The 20153-nt window shown below is 34.0% G+C and overlaps 1 protein-coding gene across 2 annotated transcripts in view; it reads left to right on the top strand.

The window, feature by feature from the left end:
- KIF3A (kinesin family member 3A) overlaps positions 1 to 20153 on the top strand; it is a 53464-nt gene that overhangs the window by 22768 nt on the left and 10543 nt on the right. The window contains exons 5-11 of one of the 2 annotated variants that reach the window (XM_019799039.2): positions 2431 to 2536; positions 7650 to 7789; positions 8186 to 8383; positions 8693 to 8867; positions 12967 to 13065; positions 14755 to 14826; positions 16922 to 16930. In XM_019799039.2, the coding sequence (XP_019654598.1) occupies positions 2431 to 2536; positions 7650 to 7789; positions 8186 to 8383; positions 8693 to 8867; positions 12967 to 13065; positions 14755 to 14826; positions 16922 to 16930 (799 nt within the window). The remainder of the gene's footprint in view (positions 1 to 2430; positions 2537 to 7649; positions 7790 to 8185; positions 8384 to 8692; positions 8868 to 12966; positions 13066 to 14754; positions 14827 to 16921; positions 16931 to 20153) is intronic. The other variant, XM_011224185.3, reaches the window with a different exon arrangement.

Raw genomic sequence — 20153 nt, 5'->3', positions numbered from 1 at the left:
AAAGCCTAATCTAGGGCAGGGCCCTAACTCTTCAATTCTGGGAAGGCTAAGAAAGGTGAGGAGGCTGTAGAAGAAAAGTCTGAAGCTAGCAAGGGTTGGTTCATGAGGTTGAAGGAGGCCATCTCCATAACACGAAAGTGCAAGGTGAAGTTGCACGTGCTGATGTAGGAGCTGTAGCAAGTTAACCGGGAATTCCAGCTAAGATAATTCATGAAGGTGGCTATGCTGAACAGCAGATTTCCAATGTAGATGACACAGCTTTCTATTGGAAGAAGATGCGGTCTAGGACTTCGATGGCTAGAGAAGTGAAGTCAGTGCCTGGCTTTAAAGGACACACTGACTCTCTTATCACGGGCTAACGCAACTGGTGGCTCTAAGTTGAAGCCAGTGCTCATTTAACACTCTGAAGACTCCTAGGGCCCATAAGAATTATGCTAAATATACTTTGTCTTTCATCTCTAAATGGCACAACGAGGCATGGATGACAGCCTGTCTCTCTACAACATGGTTCACTGAATATTTTAAGTCTACTGTTGAGACCCACTCAGCAAAAAAGATTTCTGTCAAAATAGTATTGCTCATTGACTGTGCACCAGGTCACCTAAGAACGCTGATGAAGACATACAATGAGATGAGTGTTGTTTTCATGCCTGCTAACACAGCATCTATTCTGCAGCCCATGGATCAAGTCTTGTTATTGAGGAAATACATTTCCTAAGACTACAGCTGTCATAGCGCTATTCCTCTAAGGGATCTCGGCAAAGTAAACTGAAAATCTTCTGGAAAGGATTCACACTTCTAGATGCCATTAAGAACATTCATGATTCATGAGAAGAGATCACAATATCCAAATTAACAAGAGTTTGGAAGAATTTAATTCCAGCCCTCATGGATGACTTTGAGGAGCTCAAGATTTCAGTGGGGGAAGTCACTGTAGATGTGGAAACAGCAAGAGAACTAGGATTAGAAGTGGAGCCTGAAAATGTGGCTAAATTGCTACAACCTCATGATAAGAAGCTAATGGATGAGGAGTTACTTCTTATGGATGAACAAAGAAAGTGTTTCTTTGTTTTTTGTTTTGTTTTGTTTTGCTTTTTTTGAGATGGAATCTACTGGTGAAGATGCTGTGAAGATTATTGAAATGGCAACAAAGGATTTAGAATATTTATAAACTTTGTTGATGGAGCAGTGGTGGGGTTCGAGAGGATTGGCTCCAGTTTTTAAAGAAGTTCTGCTGTGGGTAAAATGCTATCAAACAGCATCACATTCTGTGGAGAAATCATTCTTAAAAGGAAGAGCCAGTCACTGCAGCAAACTTTGTTATCTTATTTTAGGAAACTGCCACAGCCACCCCAGCCTTTGCCCATCCCCACCCTAACCAGTCAGCAGCCATCAGCAATGAGATAGAACCCTCCACAGCAGAAAGATGTCGACTGGCTGAAAGCTCAGATGATGGTTAGCATTTTAGCAATAAAATATTTCTTAATTAAAGTATATATTACTGTTCTTTAGACATAGTTCTATCACACATTTAATAGGTTACAGTAGAATATAGACATAATTTTATATGGAGTGGGAAACCAAGAAATTCATTGGACTTGGTTTTGTTGAATATTCGCTGTATCGCGGTGGTCTGCAACCGAGCCTGTGTATCTCCAAGGATGCCTGTCTTTCGTTGACTTGTGGCGGTGACTGCTAGGGTCTTATAAAGTGAATTTTATATTTCTAACACTGTACTTTAAACCTATCCTAAATATATCCTTCATATTTGGTAAATAAGGTCACTTACAGAAAGGTAACATTTTTACATAGATGTCATAGATCTGATTATTTCACTCATTTGTTTGAAATCCTCCAGTGTCTTCAAGTTGCTGTTAAGATAAAGACCACTAACTATGCTTAGTCTTATCTCTGGCTACCTCTGTAGCCAGACATCCCACCTATTTTACCTGTGATTCCTACTCTTTCCAGCCAACCTGTCTTTTTTGTTTGTTTTTTGCTTTTTCTAAGTGCCTAGTTTTGGCCCATTTCAGGATCCTAGCACGTACTTGTTTCCTGCTACTGGAACCTGGATTGGCTACCTCTTACTTCATGAAGTCTTAGCTTAAACGTCATCTTGGGGAAACTATAAGTCCCTGCTTTACTAGCTTAGTCTCTCTATAGTGTATTCTCATACCGTCCTGTATTTTTTTTTCTTCATGACATTATCCCCCTTGAAATAATTGGTGTGTGGTGTTACTCATCTGTACGTTCTCACCGTAGGGTGTCACCTGTGCAGGTCTACATAGGGACTACGTCTACCTTGTCCATCACTCTTGCCTCACTTTTTAGCAGAGGGTCCAACACATAGTAGATGTTTGATAAATAACTGTGGTGCAATTATGGTATGTGCATAAAATCTTAGGGTCATTTTTTTCCTTTCCTTTTTAGGTTAAAGAAAGACCTGATGTGGGAGTTTATATCAAAGATTTATCAGCTTACGTGGTAAATAATGCTGATGATATGGATAGAATTATGACACTAGGCCACAAAAATCGTAAGTGTAGTACATAATTGTGATTGAACGTTTGTGTGTTGAGTAGGCTTTTAGAAGCAAAACTGGTGTGGCACTTTGCCCCACAGAGACTGGGTTTTTTAAGTTTCTTGACAACACTTTCTCCTTGATTATTTACTGTGTAGAGAACGTACATGAGTGAAAGAGGTCACACATTGCCTTCTGTGTGGACCAAAATTTTGTTTCTTGGTAATACTGCTATATATTTGAAACTCTCATATAGCTAGCTGTCTCTTTTTAGCTATAATCATATTGGTTACATTTATGGAACACTTTCTATGTGGTAAGGGTCTGTGCCAAGTGCTTTCTTTATGAGAGTGATCTTTTTAAAATCCTCATACTGGACCATGAAGGTACTAAATTCCTACTTTATGACTGGGGAAACCGAGACTTAGTCTAAGTAACTTGTCCACGGTTATGTGCTACTTAGTAAGTGGCAGAGTGAGTATCTGAACCTAGGCCGTTGGTCATCATTAACCAAGCACTTTACTGCCTCTCTTTTGTTGACAAGAAAAGCAAACCAAAATTAAATGACATTCTTTTAAAAAAATTTTTTTTAAAGATTTATTTATTTATTTATTTATTTGACAGAGATAGAGACAGCCAGCAAGAGAGGGAACACAAGCAGGGGGAGTAGGAGAGGAAGAAGCAGGCTCAGAGCGGAGGAGCCTGATGTGGGGCTCGATCCCATAACGCTGGGATCACGCCCTGAGCCGAAGGCAGACGCTTAACCGCTGTGCCACCCAGGCGCCCCTAAATGACATTCTTTTTAATAAGTGTTTGAAGTTTGTCTAAAAAATAAGACGTTGCAGCACTATTTAATACCGAGATGCTCCAGGCCTAGTACTAGTGATGTTGCTAGCAGCAATTAGAGATCAGAGGTAAAAAAACAAGAACATAGAAAGTAAACATTTTTTAAAAAGTTTTTTTTTTTTGGCTAGGCTATAGATCTAGCAAACTCAAGGAAATTAAGAAAAATTTTGAAAATCCGTTGCATTCTTATAAACCAAGTAATAGAGAGAGGCCAAATTGTAACACAAAAATGAGCAAAAGATGAACACGAATATGTTATTCCCAGAAGAACTGTGCAGAACAACAAGGATACCACAGGGTGTTCAACTAGACAAGTAATCAGGACAACAGGTATTAAAACAACAGTGGGAGGTATCTTACCCGTTGTTCTGAATGGAGGTATATATCCAGGTTCGTGAAGCTCTGAAGAGATGGGCACTGGTGATGGAAACGTCCAGTGCTCCAGTTTTTTTGAAGGGCAGTGTAACAGTATCAGCTAAAATTTTAAAATGCATTTCTTTTGACCCAGTGTTTCTAATTTTAATGTATACTTAGATACGTATTGATATATCTATATTGATAAATATATAGAAAAATATCTTTAGACCTAAACACAAAATGCATTATTGCAACATTATTTGTAATAGCAAAATTTTGATGTAGCGTAACTATCAGTAAAACATCAGTTATAGAAATTATGGCACAGAAATACTATGGACCATAATGAAGCTATAAAAAAAAAAAGTTAAATCTGCATGTAGAAACCTGAAAGATTTTCAAGATATATCCTTAAGTGAGAAGAAAACAAATTGCAGAATAATATGTATTGCATTATCTCATTTATAGATATGGAAAAAAGCCAAATTGTTAAACAGCTGTGTATTTGGGCAGTGTGTGTGTTTGTGTATCCACTTCTGTGTGTGTTAAATACTAATGAAAGGACATTTAATAATGGTAACCTTTAGGTAAGGGGAAGTATGATTGGAGAACAGAGACATATGGAGCTTTTACCTTATGTTTTCGTACGTCTGTATTTCTGAATTTTTTTATACCAGGAGTATGTTCATGTACTGCTTATTCAATAAAAAAAATTTTTTTGACATAGATTCCATTCACGGTAGTGATTAAAACCACCCCTTACAAACAAAACAAAACAAAAAACCCCACAAAAAACCTCCCATTAACAACTGAAAATTTAATTTGGTATGTGGGATTTGTTCAAGGAAAACTAAACAATTCAAACGAGAGAAATGAAATGAAGACAAAGGCGTTTGAAGACCTAAGAGAGCAGAGGAGAATACTCTTGATTAGTAGCTTGAGTCTAAGAATTAGACATTTACAATATTGCAATTTTCCAAATAGAAAATATCCAAGATATTGCAGATAACCAAGTAGTAAAGTACTAACATAAAAATACTTATTTTATCATATTAAAATAGAGTAAAATAACTATTCAGGGGAAAATAGCAGAGGGAGGAAATGTGACAGTAAAAGCTGCTATTTTAAATAGATGAAAAATTGATACAAATATAAAATTAGTTCCCGTTTTGTCCAGGTGGTCATAGTATAGAAATAGTTAATTTTGCACTTAAGAAAATAAGCCTTTCATCCCATGAACAAATACATGATCCTCTTAGCAATTAAAATGCAGATTAAATAGTCACTTACATTTGCATTCTGGGCACCATTGGAAATTAGCTAATGTTTCTGTAGAGCAGGGTTTTTCAGCCATTAAACCATAATCGTTTTCTTTAAAAAATTTTCTTTTTGAATAGGTAATCCATACACATGTAAAATTCAAAAGGCACCAAAGTATACATTGAAAAACAAGTCATTCTCCTACCCTTGGGTTTCAGTCATCTAGTTCCCTGGTGGAACTCTATTACTTTGTCCTGTCCCCTTCCTGGCACAGTGTATGTATGCCCAAGCATGTCTTTTTAGATAAAGTGCTTGTCTTTTCCTCATGAGTCCGAGAATAGTATCCTTTATTCACTTAATGATACTATTTTGGAAATCATTTCACAGTAACACATGGTAGACATTTCAAAGTAACTATATAGTATTTCACTGAATGGATCTACATAATGTATTTACCCAATCTTTTATTCATGGACTTTTGTGTTGTTTTCACTCATGCTGGTGTTGAGCAATACTGTAGTAAATATTCTTATATTATGAGTTTATACACATGCAGTCATATTTATAGGATAAGTTTTCCCATAGCATCCTGAAAAATATAAAAATTTAGGTTTTTTTCTTACTCCAGAATAAATATTTTGACAAAAATTAAAACTAAGTTTTTTTGTTTTATTTCCATTATGCGATGTAATAGTAGGTTGGAGCATTGAGTCAACTTGATTGCTGCAAGCAGTTTTCTCCTTAGGGATTGTAATGTTCAGTGTAGCGTGTTTGTGGCATTGCTTTGTTTTCATAACCAGAAATAAAGAAAAGTCACAGTCATAAATAACATGTTGTACTTACATTGCAAAAATAATAGGTACTAAAATAGTTAATATGATTTTTTCAAATTACGTGTTCTCTCCTACTCCAAGTTGAAAAACACTGCTACAGTGTGCTTTGATAATCACATAGCTATAAAACTATTCCTACCCTATAATCTGGTAATTCCAGTTTGGAAAATACATCCTATGAACATAATCCTAAAGAGAAAGAATGGTGTCTGCTCAAAGATGTTCATATTAGTGTTCATTATGAGGACCTAAAATTGGGAAATAATCCCAGATATCTCTCAGGGAGTAGCAAAATCAATTTTAGTAAAATTTGCAAATTGTTTTTACATGGAAATATAGGAGATAATGTTAAGTGGAAAAGCCAGAAGATAAAAAATACTCAGTAGGTGTATCACTACTGATCAGATGTTATGAAGTGGTATTAGATTTAATTTTATTTTTTTAAAGATTTTATTTTTAATCTCTGCACCCAACGTGGGGCTCAAACTTAAAATCCTGAGATCAAGAGTCAAATGCTCTACTGATTGAGCAAGGCAGGCGCCCCTGGATTTATTTTTTAAGTATATTTGGAAAAAATACATTAAGTTTGTAATATGATTTAAAAGAAAATTTTTGTAGAGTCACAAATCCTTGCATTTTCTTTCACTAATTTTTCTTTTACCTTCTTCCATTGGGCTTTCCTTTCCTTTATGACTGCAGTTTACACTCTAGTTACCTGACTTCTCATATAACCATATGCTAATAAAGAATACCCTTTTAATCTTAAAATTATAAAATCAAGGCTTGCATGGAGAAGTTCTGCATGAATATATAGTAGGAAGATAATTTTGACATTGGCTAAAATTAACAAAATGCTTTTCAAATACTTGGCAATTAAAAACCTAATACATACCTATTATAAAAAACAAAACTTTTTCTTACATAATATATTTATGTAAAATATTCATACTTGAATGCTGTATTTTGAGTGGATGCTTTGTTTAACAGAAATAGGATTGTACTATATATTCCTTTCTCTGTTTTTTTTAATTTATTTTTTTATTTTTTATTATTATTATTTTTTAGTTCATATGTTATAGGTATCTTCCCATGTCATACATACATATCTGTTTTGTGTTTTTAAAGGACTATTTAGTAGCCCATAGTACGATTATTTTTTTAAGATTTTATTTATTTATTTACTTATTTAGAGCATGCAAGCAGGGGGAGAGGCAGAGGGAGAGGGAGAGGGAGAGGGAGAATCTCAGGCTAAGTCCATGCTGAGGGCTGAGCCCAGCGTGGGGTTCGATCTCACGACCTGAGCCAAAATCAAGAGTCAGATGCTTAACCGACTAAGCCACCCAGGTGCCCCATGACTGTTCTGTAGTAGATTGACCACTGTCCTTTTGATTGTTTCTGATCTCTTGATATTGCAAACAATGCTGTACTGAATAGCCTGTATCATCTAATGCATATGTGCAAGTATTTCTGTGGTTTAGATTCTCAGAACATAATAGAGATAGCTGGAACAGCAATAATTTTTTAAATTATTTAACTTTTTTTTTACCTTAGTTATTTGTTTAGTCAATAATACTTGGGATTGAAATTAAGTGTTTTGTCCTAAAATTACCTCTGTAATATGAGAAACATTACAAATTCCTTTGTTATCAACATAAATTGTCAGGCAGAGAAATTTCTAATGTTAAATAAACTTATCCTTTTCTGGTTTAGCCATGCTCTCTGGCTCTTTGCTGTGATGAGATTAAGTATTTAAAACCATTCTGGACATTTAATTATTTTTAAAACTACTCCCTCTTGTTATACTTTTTAAGAATTTCTTTCCTTTCTTCAAGGTTCTGTTGGTGCAACTAACATGAATGAACACAGTTCCCGTTCCCATGCCATCTTTACAATTACTATAGAATGCAGTGAAAAAGGCGTTGATGGTAACATGCATGTCAGAATGGGGAAGCTCCATCTTGTAGATCTTGCTGTAAGTAAGAGGGCACTACTCAAGGAATAACTTGTGATTTTGTGCATTTTATAAGTGAATAAAAATTCGAGTGAAAATGTGTGATTTACATACAATTTTTAACTTGTTTACTTGTATATGTGTTCTTAACTTATTTATTATGGAAACCTTCTAACGTCTACAAAAGTACTAAGAACAGTATGGTCTTCCTTGTACCCGTGACCCACCTTCAGCAGTTATCTGTTCATGCCCAGGCCTGTTTCATCTCTACCATCAGCCGCTTTTTCCCTTCCTGTATTATTTTGAAGCAAATTCCAGATACCATAGCAGATATTTCAGTGTCAAATTTTGTTTTAAACTTTCAAAGGAATATTCTGTATTTTTTTATTTTAGCTTTATTTCTGTCTTTATTGCTAGGGTTCAGAAAGACAGGCAAAAACTGGAGCTACTGGACAGCGCCTAAAGGAAGCCACAAAAATCAATCTTTCACTTTCCACCCTTGGTAATGTAATTTCTGCCTTGGTTGATGGAAAAAGCACTCATGTTCCTTATCGCAACTCTAAACTGACTCGTCTTCTTCAAGACTCCTTAGGAGGAAATTCAAAAACCATGATGGTAAGACTTAATTGTGGAATAGTTATCATCAGGAAAATTTCAGATTCCTATTTATGCCAATGATTGATATGCATAACATTTTTAAAACTATTAAGTATTTCGCTTGTTGTGATTTGTGGTTATTCTTTCTCAAGTACACTGTGTGTGCTAGTCCATATAATGGGGCTGGAAATCTGTGTGGCTGATGCTTTCTTGTTCAAGAAGGCCAGAGGATAACTATGTTTCAAAAATTCTTTTTGATGTATCATAATGGTAGTATTAATTTTAACTGCATCAAATATAAAATATTTTGTATTCCTAATTCAACAGTGTGCAAATATTGGGCCAGCAGATTACAACTATGATGAAACTATCAGTACATTACGGTATGCTAACCGTGCTAAGAATATTAAAAACAAAGCTAGAATTAATGAAGACCCAAAGGATGCTTTGCTTCGCCAGTTTCAGAAAGAAATAGAGGAACTGAAAAAAAAGCTTGAAGAAGGTAACTTTTTCTCAAAATATTAATGTTAATGTTAGCTAAAAATATGTTGCTTACCCACTAAGTGTTCTAATAAAAACAACTTGTTAAAATTCTTTGAGCATCTAACATTGCTATTTAAAGCAATATTTCTGCAAGGTAACTTGATACACACTTTAGCATTTTCATATTAAGTATAATTATGTAACATTTGTGTATGTGATTTTTTAAAATTCATTTACTTTAAACTCCATCTCAATCATCTCAGTTCCCATGTCCTTTTTTTTAAAAAAATATTTTATTTATTCATTTGAGACAGAGAGAGCATGAGCAGGGGGAAAAGGCAGAAGGAGAGGGAGAAGCAGACTCCCTGCTGAGCCAGAAGCCTGATGCGGGGCTCAATCCCAGGACCCAGAGGTCATGACCTGAGCTGAAGGCAGATGCTTAACCATCTGAGCCACCCAGGCCATGTCCTTTTATAGATTTCATTTGTGTATTTTAAATACTTACTAAATAATGAATTTTTTTGGTCTTTGTATAAGAGCAAGTTTTACCATATATGTATTTAGGTGAAGATGACCCAGAGTTCTTTGTGAAAGATATCAGTGGCTATTATTCAAAGTAAAGAAACCTATCAAGGTCATGGGTAAACAGAATTTAGTAAGTAAAAATTCATTATGTGACTTTGAAAATATGCTTTCATGCTTAAATTTGAACATGAGATTCTGTTTGGGGAATCCTTTTCTAACCAGATGTTAGAAGGTTAGAAAGTTTGAAGACCTTGTTCATGAGGATGAGAAATTTACAGACTGTCAGTCAAGTGCTCAGTGACTCTCCACACTTTCATGCTAAGAACTGATTGGCATAGGGCTGCTCCTTTTCATACCAGATAAACAAAGGGCTTTAGAGTGGTTTGTTGTCTTGTTTTTTTTTAATGGTATATGGAGAGACTGGATAGGACAGATGTGAATTGCACAGATACCACCATTGCAGATGTTTGGAAAGGGTACAGATTCAATAAACTTGGGTAAAATTATTGAGGAAAAGCAGTAATTGAACTGCCTCTTAGATGATGAACTCTGGTATTTTAAATATGACCACTAGGTGGTATTTATAGTCAATATGTTTTAAAGATTTAAAATTTCTTAGATGTGTTAATGTTCAATTCACACCTTTATTTTGCTGCCTTTATTTTTTTACATTTTTTCATTGTGGCAAAATGAATATAACGTAAAATTTACCATTTTAACTATTTTTATTCTGTGGCATTAAGTATGTTAACATTGTTCTATAACCATTACCATCATCCATCCCTAAAACTTTTTAATCATCCCCAAATGAAGCTCTATACCCATTAAACATTAACTCTCCATCCCCCTCTCTGCCTCAGCCCCTGGTAACCACTATTCTGTCTCTGAATTTGACTATCTAGATAACTCATATGAGTGGAATCATATAATACATGTGCTTTTGTGTCTGGGTTATTTTACTTAGCATAATGTCTTCAAGGTTCCATCCTGTGTCAGAATTTCCTTCGTTTTTAAGGCTGAATAATATCCCATTGTTTGTATATACCACATTTTGTTTATCCATTCATCTTTTGGTGGACACGTGGGTTGCTTTTGCCTTTTGGCTACTGTAAATAATCTGGCTATGAATGTGGGTGTACAGATACGTTTTTGAGTTCTTGCTTTCACTTCCTTTGAGTATATGCCCAGAAGTGGAATTGATCGATCATGTGGTAATGCTGACTTTATTTTTAAGACATTTCATTTCACTGATGCTTATGACATTTGTTTTTATAATCCAGTTAACAGTGTTATAATATGGTAAATACAGTTGATCATATAAACAATAAAAAAGTAGGGAAAAACATTAAAAGAATAATTTTTAAAATTTTTAGTAGACTTAGAAAACTTCAGAGTATAGTGAGTTCCTAAATACTCATCACCTAGCTTCCCCTTATGTTAACATATGACTGGAGCATCTTACAGTGAACATCTTACAGTTGTTGGAACCAGAATTTTACATTGATACAGACTTACTAACTAATCTGTCGATTTTATTTAGATGTTGAGTTTGCTCTCTAGTGCCCTTTTTCTCTAGTCCAGGATGCAGTCTAGCATTACATATTGCATTAAGTTGTCTCCTCCAGTCTTCAGTTCCTCATCTTTCTCCACCTTTCATGGTCTTGACACTGTAAAAGTCATGTATTTGTAGAATGTTCCTCAATTTGGGTTGTCTGTAGTTCTCTCGTAATTATTCTGCAAGGTTTCTTCCCTCTAAATTCTATAATTTTACATTTTCCTTTGAACTTAAGGTGTATCTTGTGGGGAGATACTTTGAAATTACTAAAGGGTCCTGTTTCTTATCATACCTTTCCCCACTAATTTGAGCATCCATGTGGGGTTCTTGCCAGCAACAGTAATTCTGTGGAATTTGCTCCTCGGCGATTTTGTTTTCTCATCATTCTTCTAATATTTAATGTTTGGAATTCTATTGTAAGGGGGAGTAGTCCCTCCTCCCCCACTTGTTTATTCACTTATTTATTTGTCAGTACCGACTCATGGATATTTGCTTTAGTCTGTGCATTATAATACAATAATATCATTATTTGTTTCATTGCTCAGATTGTTCGAACTTTTGCCATAGGAGCTCCTTCAGGGTAGTTGCTATATCCTTTCAGCATGCTTCCATCAATTTTTTGATTTTTGGTTTTGAGTTTTTCTTNGAGTAGTCCCTCCTCCCCCACTTGTTTATTCACTTATTTATTTGTCAGTACCGACTCATGGATATTTACTTTAGTCTGTGCATTATAATACAATAATATCATTATTTGTTTCATTGCTCAGATTGTTCGAACTTTTGCCATAGGAGCTCCTTCAGGGTAGTTGCTATATCCTTTCAGCATGCTTCCATCAATTTTTTGATTTTTGGTTTTGAGTTTTTCTTTATTTCTGGCATCACAGATGTTTTAGGCTCATTTTGTATGTTCCCTACCCTGGCATAATACCATCTATGTCTCCCTGTTTCCTTTCAGTGGAATCGCATTTAGAAACCAAGACTTGGGTGTTGGTCCACTCATTGCTACTAGGGTGTCGTTGTTACTAGGCCAAAGAAAATATTTTTAATAAATTCTTTCTCCCAATATACTTATCTCTTCTTATCCATTATTTACTGGTTTAGATATTATTGTTTGTGATTAGTATATATTTATTTTTTTCCCCAAATACCTTTGTTTTTTTAGACATTTCATACATGGACAGTGTTATTTTTAAATAACTATTTTGAAGGTAATATAGTACTGATCTGCATTATTAGTTTAATTATTCCCTTTTTTCTTTTTCTTTTTATTATACTCTTTGTACAAGTAAGTCCTTCTTTTCTTATGATATAGTCCTGAAAGTGGGATCACTGTGTTAGATGAGTTTTATCATTCTTAAAAAATATGCAGGTTGAATGAATTTTTAAAAATCTTAAACAGAGGGACGCCCAGCTGGCTTAGTTGGTGGAGCATGTGACTCTTGATCACATGGTTGTGAGTTTGAGCTCCATGTTGGGTGTAGAGATTACTTAAAAATAATAGATATTTTAAAAATAAAATAAAATCCTATACAGAAAACTGAGGAGAAAATGCTCCCCAGAGTGATCGCTGTTTTAAAAAACTGAAATAGTGACTTTAACTCGAAATTTTTATATTGTATGTAGTACTTTATTTAAACTAATCATTTGAAATTTTAAGTAGATCAGAAGTTTTTTTGAAAGATTTTATTTATTTGAGAGAGAGTGAGAGAGGGAGCACAAGCAGGGGGGCAGCATGAGCTGGGGGTGCAACAGATGTGGGGCTCCATCCCAGGAGCCTGGGATCATGACCTGAGCCAAAGGCAGACACTTAATCGACTGGGCACCCATTAAGTAAGTAGATCAGAATTTAACTTCTCTTTAGGAAATTTAAAATAAAGCCTCTGTATACATTACATCTTTTTCCTGAGGTTAGCATGTGATATACTGTTTAGGAATATTAAAATACGGTTTGTTTAGGGCAACAGACTTAATGAAGAAAATTAATGTAGGCCATAACCTGGTATAGAATATAAATTGTTTTGTGAAATTTCTATTTAAGGGGAAGAAATATCAGGCTCTGATATCAGTGGGTCAGAAGAGGATGATGATGAAGAAGGTGAGGTTGGAGAAGATGGAGAGAAAAGGAAAAAAAGAAGGGGTAAGTTCTTTTCAGTGTTCTAGAAATTAACTGGGATTGCTACCTAAATATGGTTTAACATTCGTCTGAGTACATGCCTTTTTTTGTGTGTGTGTGCCATTTTTAGTTATGGTAGCAATTCACACAGAGGAAATGTGCCATATACGTGTTTAACTTTGCCTTATTTTTTTTCCTATGCGGATCTCCTACTTAGAGTTGAATCATAATACCATATGTTCTGTCTTTTACAGTTTAGAATTGTGAAAATCTGTGATAGTGGTTATACCATGTAAAGATTTCATTCAGGGTTTTAATTTTTTGTGGGGACTTTGATTTGTGTTGGGAACCTAAAATTTTTTTAAGGAAATCAGGATAATGCAGAGTTTTTCTCAAGCATGGTTTAGGCTTTAGAAGTCATTGAATTTTAAATGATGAATTTGTATGAGGATTCTGTTTTTTTAATTTAATGCTTTGCTTTATAGAATGTACTTTTGTTCTTACTCTTTTATGGGGCATTTGTTGGCAAGTGTGAAGTAAGTTTGTATTTATTGTGATAAAGATACAGATGACAGGCAAAAGAGAGAGACATATTATAATGGCCCACTTTTCAAATGTTTTTGCTCTTGACGTTTATCTGTTTCAGAACTCTCTTCCATTAATGTGGATCATTAATGTGTGGATCATTGTTTTCAAGCTGGTGCATATTTTGCTTGTCTTATTAAAATGATCTTGCTGAAAATAAACCCAGGAGTCCCAAATTTTAAAACCAAAGGTTCTATAACTTCAAAAGGCGGAAAGAGCATGATTTAGAGCAAGAGCTGGCCAGCTATAGTCTACTGGCCAAATCTGTCCCACCACCTTCTTTTACAAATAAAATTTTATTAAATATCCATGCTCATTTGTTTGCATATGGTATACAGCTGCTTTCAGATGAGGCTGTATGGCCCACAAAGCCTAAAGCACTTATTATCTGTACCTTAAGAGAAAATGCTTGCTGACCCCTATTTAGATAAATGGTTTTGTGTTCATACCTATTTTTCACAGACTATTCATAGCTAAAGCAGATCATAGATTTGTTAAAAATAAAACTTAAAATAGAAAAAAATGCCATTGCTTAATATGTTAAAATATTTATTAGTAAGATACCTTCCTTCTAGACTTAGAAATTATAATATTTTTAGTGAGCCTTTCACAGTTTTGCCATGAAACCTGAAACATGCATAATTATATCCAATTGCTTGATGTTTTGGTGGAGAGTGAAATTGGAGACAAACCACCCTGTCTGTGATGAAGGGTAATTCATCATTCCTATAGTTTTAATTGTACATAACTTTAAATTTTAAAATTCACCTCCTGTAACTTACCAGGTAAATAGTTTAAATAGACTTAAATGTCACCAAATGCCTTATTTTTTTATTCACGTCATTCCAACCCTCTGAATTACTGTGTTTTAAGTGGGTAGTGGGGTTTGCCCACAGTAGATGGTTAAAGCAATCCAGTTTCTAACTGCCCCGTCTGGCTTTGTACCTAGAGAATATTGGGTAGTCTACCAAGACTGGTATTAACGGAAAGCACGTTTGGTTCTTTAATGCAAAGCTTGATTGTTCTTTAAAAGTCTCTCTCTGGAACTGAATTTTCCTCTGTGTATGTGTTCATTCTCTTGTTTCCTCTTTCTCTGGTTCCCGTCGGGCTCACTTCTTTGTCTTCCAGGCAGTAGCAGCAGCAGTAGTTCAGACTCCACATGTTCTGTCATAGAGAAACCTCTGGATAAGTCCTTGCCTAGTGAGTGGTAGCTCTTAAATTCTCTCACAGAGCTTTGGCTTTTCCATAACCCATGGGCTTCATTTGAGAAATGCTGCACTGCTCCCCGCCATTACTTAAAGAGTACATGTTGGACTTCTCAGTAGAACAAAGCATGTGATGATCCCCCCTTCTTCATTGCTTCCAGTTAACTGTAATTGTTAAAACGTGTGCTTAAGCTTATGTTTGAGACAATGGAAGAGAGATTCGTGCTTTTGCAATTGAGATAATGTAAAGAGAGCTAGTAAGCTGTATCAAAGAATAATTCTTACAGTTCCTTTTTATATTTCAGGATAAACTTCCAATCCTAGTCAGTAGAAGGGCTAGGCAGTAACAAATCCTGAATTTCTAAAAGTACAAATCACATTTGGCAATACACCAGTGCCCATTATAACATGTCTTAAGTTATAAAGATTTTGTGCTTTGATGTCCTATTCTTAGGGGTAGCTCAAGATTGAAAGCTCCCACATAAAGAAAAATGTAATCTTTGAAACAAGTAAAGATACACTGGATAGTATTTCATTTCATATGGCCACTTTCTCTATTTCTCAACTACCTGACTGATTTTAAGAAACTCTCTAAGCTATGATTAGAGAATTCAGATCTACAAGAAGTTGTTTATGCAGGATCTGTCTAGACGTATTTCAGTCAAAAAGGCTTTTTCTTAAACCTTAAATCAGTTGAAAAGTATTACTAATTTTATGTATATTTTTAGACGAAAAGGGAATTGATTTTTTTTCTACTAGATTGCAGCTTACTGCCTTTTAAAGCATTATCTATGTACTTATTTTTCTAAAACTAATAACAAACACATTTGTTTATTCTTATGCCTTTAGAAGAAAAATTCCAAGAGTATTAGGAATCGTTTTTTCTCTTGACAGCTCTTATATTTTACCAAAACCACTAATTTAAAGGACAATTCATAAAATAAAAGAAATTGCTTTAGAAACCATATAGAGGTATTATTTTGTATTATAAACTGTCAGATATGAGAAAATACCTGAGTGGCATTATAATTTAAGTTTCTGTTTTAAAATTTACTTTAAAGAGTAGTTCTATGAAAGTATGTTATGAAATGAGTTGTACTTGGTTCGATTCATGCAGTTTTAGTTACTGCTGGTGTACCTAGCGCATAACATTAAGTTCTTCTGTTGTGATGTGGGTGTGTTGGTGAAGTGGAAAAATGGTTTTCCCAGCATGTGGTTGCTGTGTGTAACTTGTATGTACTGTCCCTTTTAAAAATACGAATGGCTTTTTTTAAGGTGTTCTTTGCTTGAGTCATCAGTTGATCATTTACCTCTATGGAATCATAATTACCCGTAACAATCTACTAATAGATTGAATGCAAGTTCGTTATTATACAGGTGTACTTCACTTTATGCAATTACTTTTTTTTCTGAAAAAATTGCTTATAAATCAAATTGGAAAATCAAATCTATTGGGAGAACTTGCTGTCTTTAACATTTCTTCATTAAATCCTTTTGTTAATCAAATTATCACTGCAAATTACTATAATCCAATTCATCTCTTTAGTTGATTGAGGTTTTTGTGTTGGATTTTCTTAAAGGGGAGGCACACCTGTATGGGATCTTTATATTAGAACATCGAATTGGGAAATTTTGGAAATTGACAATGCAAATTTTGCTACTTTTAACTTACTAGTTTTTTAAATTGGCATAATTTTCTGTTTTGTCCTTTTAGATTACTTCCCAGACCTTAACAGGTTCCCAATTCCATGTATACCATTAGTATAACCACTTGGTGCTGAACTGTTATTATTTGCAGGAGTCTGGGAGTCATTGTGAGCTCTTGAGATTGATTTGAATTGTAATCTTAGTCTAAATTAATCTTATTTGCTTAAATTACATCTCTGTGTTGAATATGCTTTTCTTTTTACATAAAGCTGCTCTTTTTCAGTTTTGGTAATGATTTGATTTATTTCTATATTTCTACTATAAGTAAATGCTGTTAAACATTTTTCTTTGTTTTACAAAGGAAATAATGTTTTTCTTTTTTTCCTCTTCATCTCTGTGCATATGCTTCCTGTCTACGATTTGCTTACTACTCTTACTGAAAGATCAAGCAGGTTGGTGTGATTGATTTGCACTCCACATGGTACAATTATTTAAACTATAAAGAACTTTGTTATTTAACTACATATATTTTTTTAAATTTAATAGTTTTTTTTTTCAAGGTAAGTATCTGTCTTTTGTATTTAAAAAAATCTTTCAACATTAGCTTTTTTTTTTTTAAACTTACTTTTTTCCTAAATTAAAAAAAAATTCATTTCAATTTTTGTTCAGAAGATATAGGAACATCTTGTTTCCAAACGATCTTTTTAGAAGAACAATTCTGAAGTATTAGATTGATAGTGACAACTTCACTGGATTCTCTAGACCTAATTGACAAAATAGACAAATACAACAGCAGAACCAGATGACATGATGTTTTTTCCTAAATTTTTAAAAACCCATTAAGCCAAATTTTGGTAACACAAATATAAATGATTTTCACTTTCAAGCTTTTTTTTTTTTTTTTAACAGCAAGGAATCAAATGCCTGGTTACTTATGCCCATGGGTGTTCATGTAATGAAAAAAAAAATTAATTCAGTTAAGTCTTCCTGAAATTCTTCCCTTTAACTTTATCTTGCCAAAGTTCATTTTGACAGTTTTGGTTGGAACACATGGCAAAGGGCAACTAAAAATATTAAAATTAAATACTGTATGATATCACCATTTTTTAAAGATTTATTTACTTGAAATTTTGTGCAGAATTGTGTCATGCAGTATTAGAAGGGTTTTGGTTTGGTTAGGATTTTTAGAAAATCTTTAAAAAAAAATCGATATAAAAGTGATTTTTAATGATGTCATGATTTCAAGTGCCTGATTAGGGAAGTTGGAATATATTCACATTTAGCCTAACATATTATTTAGAGAGAAATATAATGATTTATCTGAATAATACTGGCTAGAAATTATGTTACTTAAATATTAAACTTTTGAAACTGAACCTAGCTATAAATGCATGGTCATCTTTATGAGAATGTCGTAAGAGCGCAGTAAGATTTTTGCTGCTAAAGCATCAGTTGGAAAATACTACCTGAATGGTTTTGAATAGCTAATGCAATTCAGGCCTAGTAAGTAATTCATCAACAGGCCTCCTAAGTAATTCAACACAATTCATCAATTGTATTTCTACATGTAATATCTTATTTTACTGCCTCTTAATGGGGTTGGAAACTGTGTTTTTAACTGTTAACCAAACAATTAGAACCCTATAAGCCTAAAAATTAATCTGCATATATTTATCAGATCATTTCCACTATACTGTTAGTATCCATGTCTTCAAACAGAGGTTCTGTGGGGTTTTTTTTGTTTTTTGTTTTTGTGGTTTTTTTGTCTTAACATACTTGCCATTTTTTCTTTAAATATTTGTAATTCTGAGGTGGAAAGTAAGTTGTAATTTTTTAATACATGTTCTTTATTTATTTTTAAAGATTTTATTTTTACGTAATCTCTACACCCAGTGTGGGGCTCGAACTCACAACCCCAAGATCAAGAGTCGGATGCTCTATCAGCTATGCCTTCCAGTCACCCTCTGCATGCACTTAACTTTATACTTGAATTTACACTTTTCTCCCTCAATTTCCAAGAAATAGTACTACTGATTAGAAATCCTTTCTAGGAGTTCACTAGGAACAGGAATTAGATTAATTTTTAAAATTATTTTTTTAACAGCATAAATCAGAACATTCAGTATAGGTGACTGTGCCAAAGAAGCCAACATATTCAGGTCTCCATCCTGACTTTTGGAATGCAATGAATCACACCACACCAAAGCATGAATTTGGATCAGTGCTCTTATTTACTCTTTTATTTAACTGACTTGTTTTGTGGCTTAAGTATGCTTTGGACTTTTATTTCTATAGAAATGAAGGGTAATGTATTTTAAACCCTTGGGTTGTTGTTTTTTTTTTTAAATATAATTGTATCATAAAGATTTAAAGTCTATGAATGATTTTTTTCATCTCATGGTTCCTGAAAGTGTATATTCAGATATATATCTGCATCGTCATTATCTTTCAGTTCTCTTTCCTTGTTAGCAGGAGGGGCTAGCTTTTGGGTAGAGACATTAACAATTTATAGACTCCTCTGGTTTACACTCTTCTGTGGTCCTTTGGGAAGGAAGTTAAGAATGACAGAAAGCTTTCAGGAGAGCCTCAAACCAATTCTACGAAAAGTTTGATTGTTTTTCTAAAGGAAAGTATGTTTCAAAGAAATTGTATTACCAGAAATGAATTATATTTGATACAATTTCATAACCAGTTTAATAACCTAGTTCTTTATTTTCTCTTTTTGATTTTTCATTTTAATTTCATTATTTTGAGATTCATTCAATAAGCTTTTACTGAACATCTGTTGTGTGTATATTAGGCACTATAGTCAAAATCAATTGGAAGCTCTGTTTCCAACTTTATTATTTGGTTGTATTTCTACTTATATTTGATACTTGGCATATTTAAAATGGCTTATGTTTAGGATCCTGAGTTTGACATAGTAACGAGCAATTTTAGTTGCTCATTTAAGATATGATAGATTATGGTAGCTCAGCAACTGTAAAATGCCTGGTTAATTATAATATAACCATTATATAATTAGTATAGAACTCCGTCCTTTATACTATGAGATGAAATACTTCCAAATAATTTTATTAGACATAAATTTTAGAAAAACTCTGAAGAGATATATTAGAAACTTGTTGCTATAAATTTTGCCTGACACTTTTATCTGTGCAATTTAGGCCTATATGTGACTTCTGTTTATTCATTTATTTTAATCAATTTTGGGGAAGTATTTTGGGAAGCCACTTGATTTTGTATTTAGTTATCAGAAAAAAGTAATCCTACTGCTTTTTTGAACATATCTTATTTGGGGACCCGTAGATCTTTGGTTTTTTTAAAAATTTATTTGGGGGGCGCCTGGGTGGCACAGTGGTTGAGCGTCTGCCTTCGGCTCAGGGCGTGATCCCGGCGTTATGGGGATCGAGCCCCACATCAGGCTCCTCCGCTATGAGCCTGCTTCTTCCTCTCCCACTCCCCCTGCTTGTGTTCCCTCTCTCGCTGGCTGTCTCTATCTCTGTCAAATAAATAAATAAAATNCTTATTTGGGGACCCGTAGATCTTTGGTTTTTTTTTAAAATTTATTTGGCTTTCCTTTTATTATTAATCTTTCTCTTTTTTCCCCCCACTTACCTATTTTGCTTCTCTTTCACATACTTATGTTCCTAGTTATCATTGAATGGTTACACA

Source organism: Ailuropoda melanoleuca, chromosome 3 (genome assembly GCF_002007445.2).
Source record: "Ailuropoda melanoleuca isolate Jingjing chromosome 3, ASM200744v2, whole genome shotgun sequence".
NCBI classification, from domain to species: domain Eukaryota; kingdom Metazoa; phylum Chordata; class Mammalia; order Carnivora; family Ursidae; genus Ailuropoda; species Ailuropoda melanoleuca.
The sequence above is the reverse complement of the archived record's forward strand: the minus strand, read 5'-3'. Positions and strand labels throughout refer to the sequence as shown.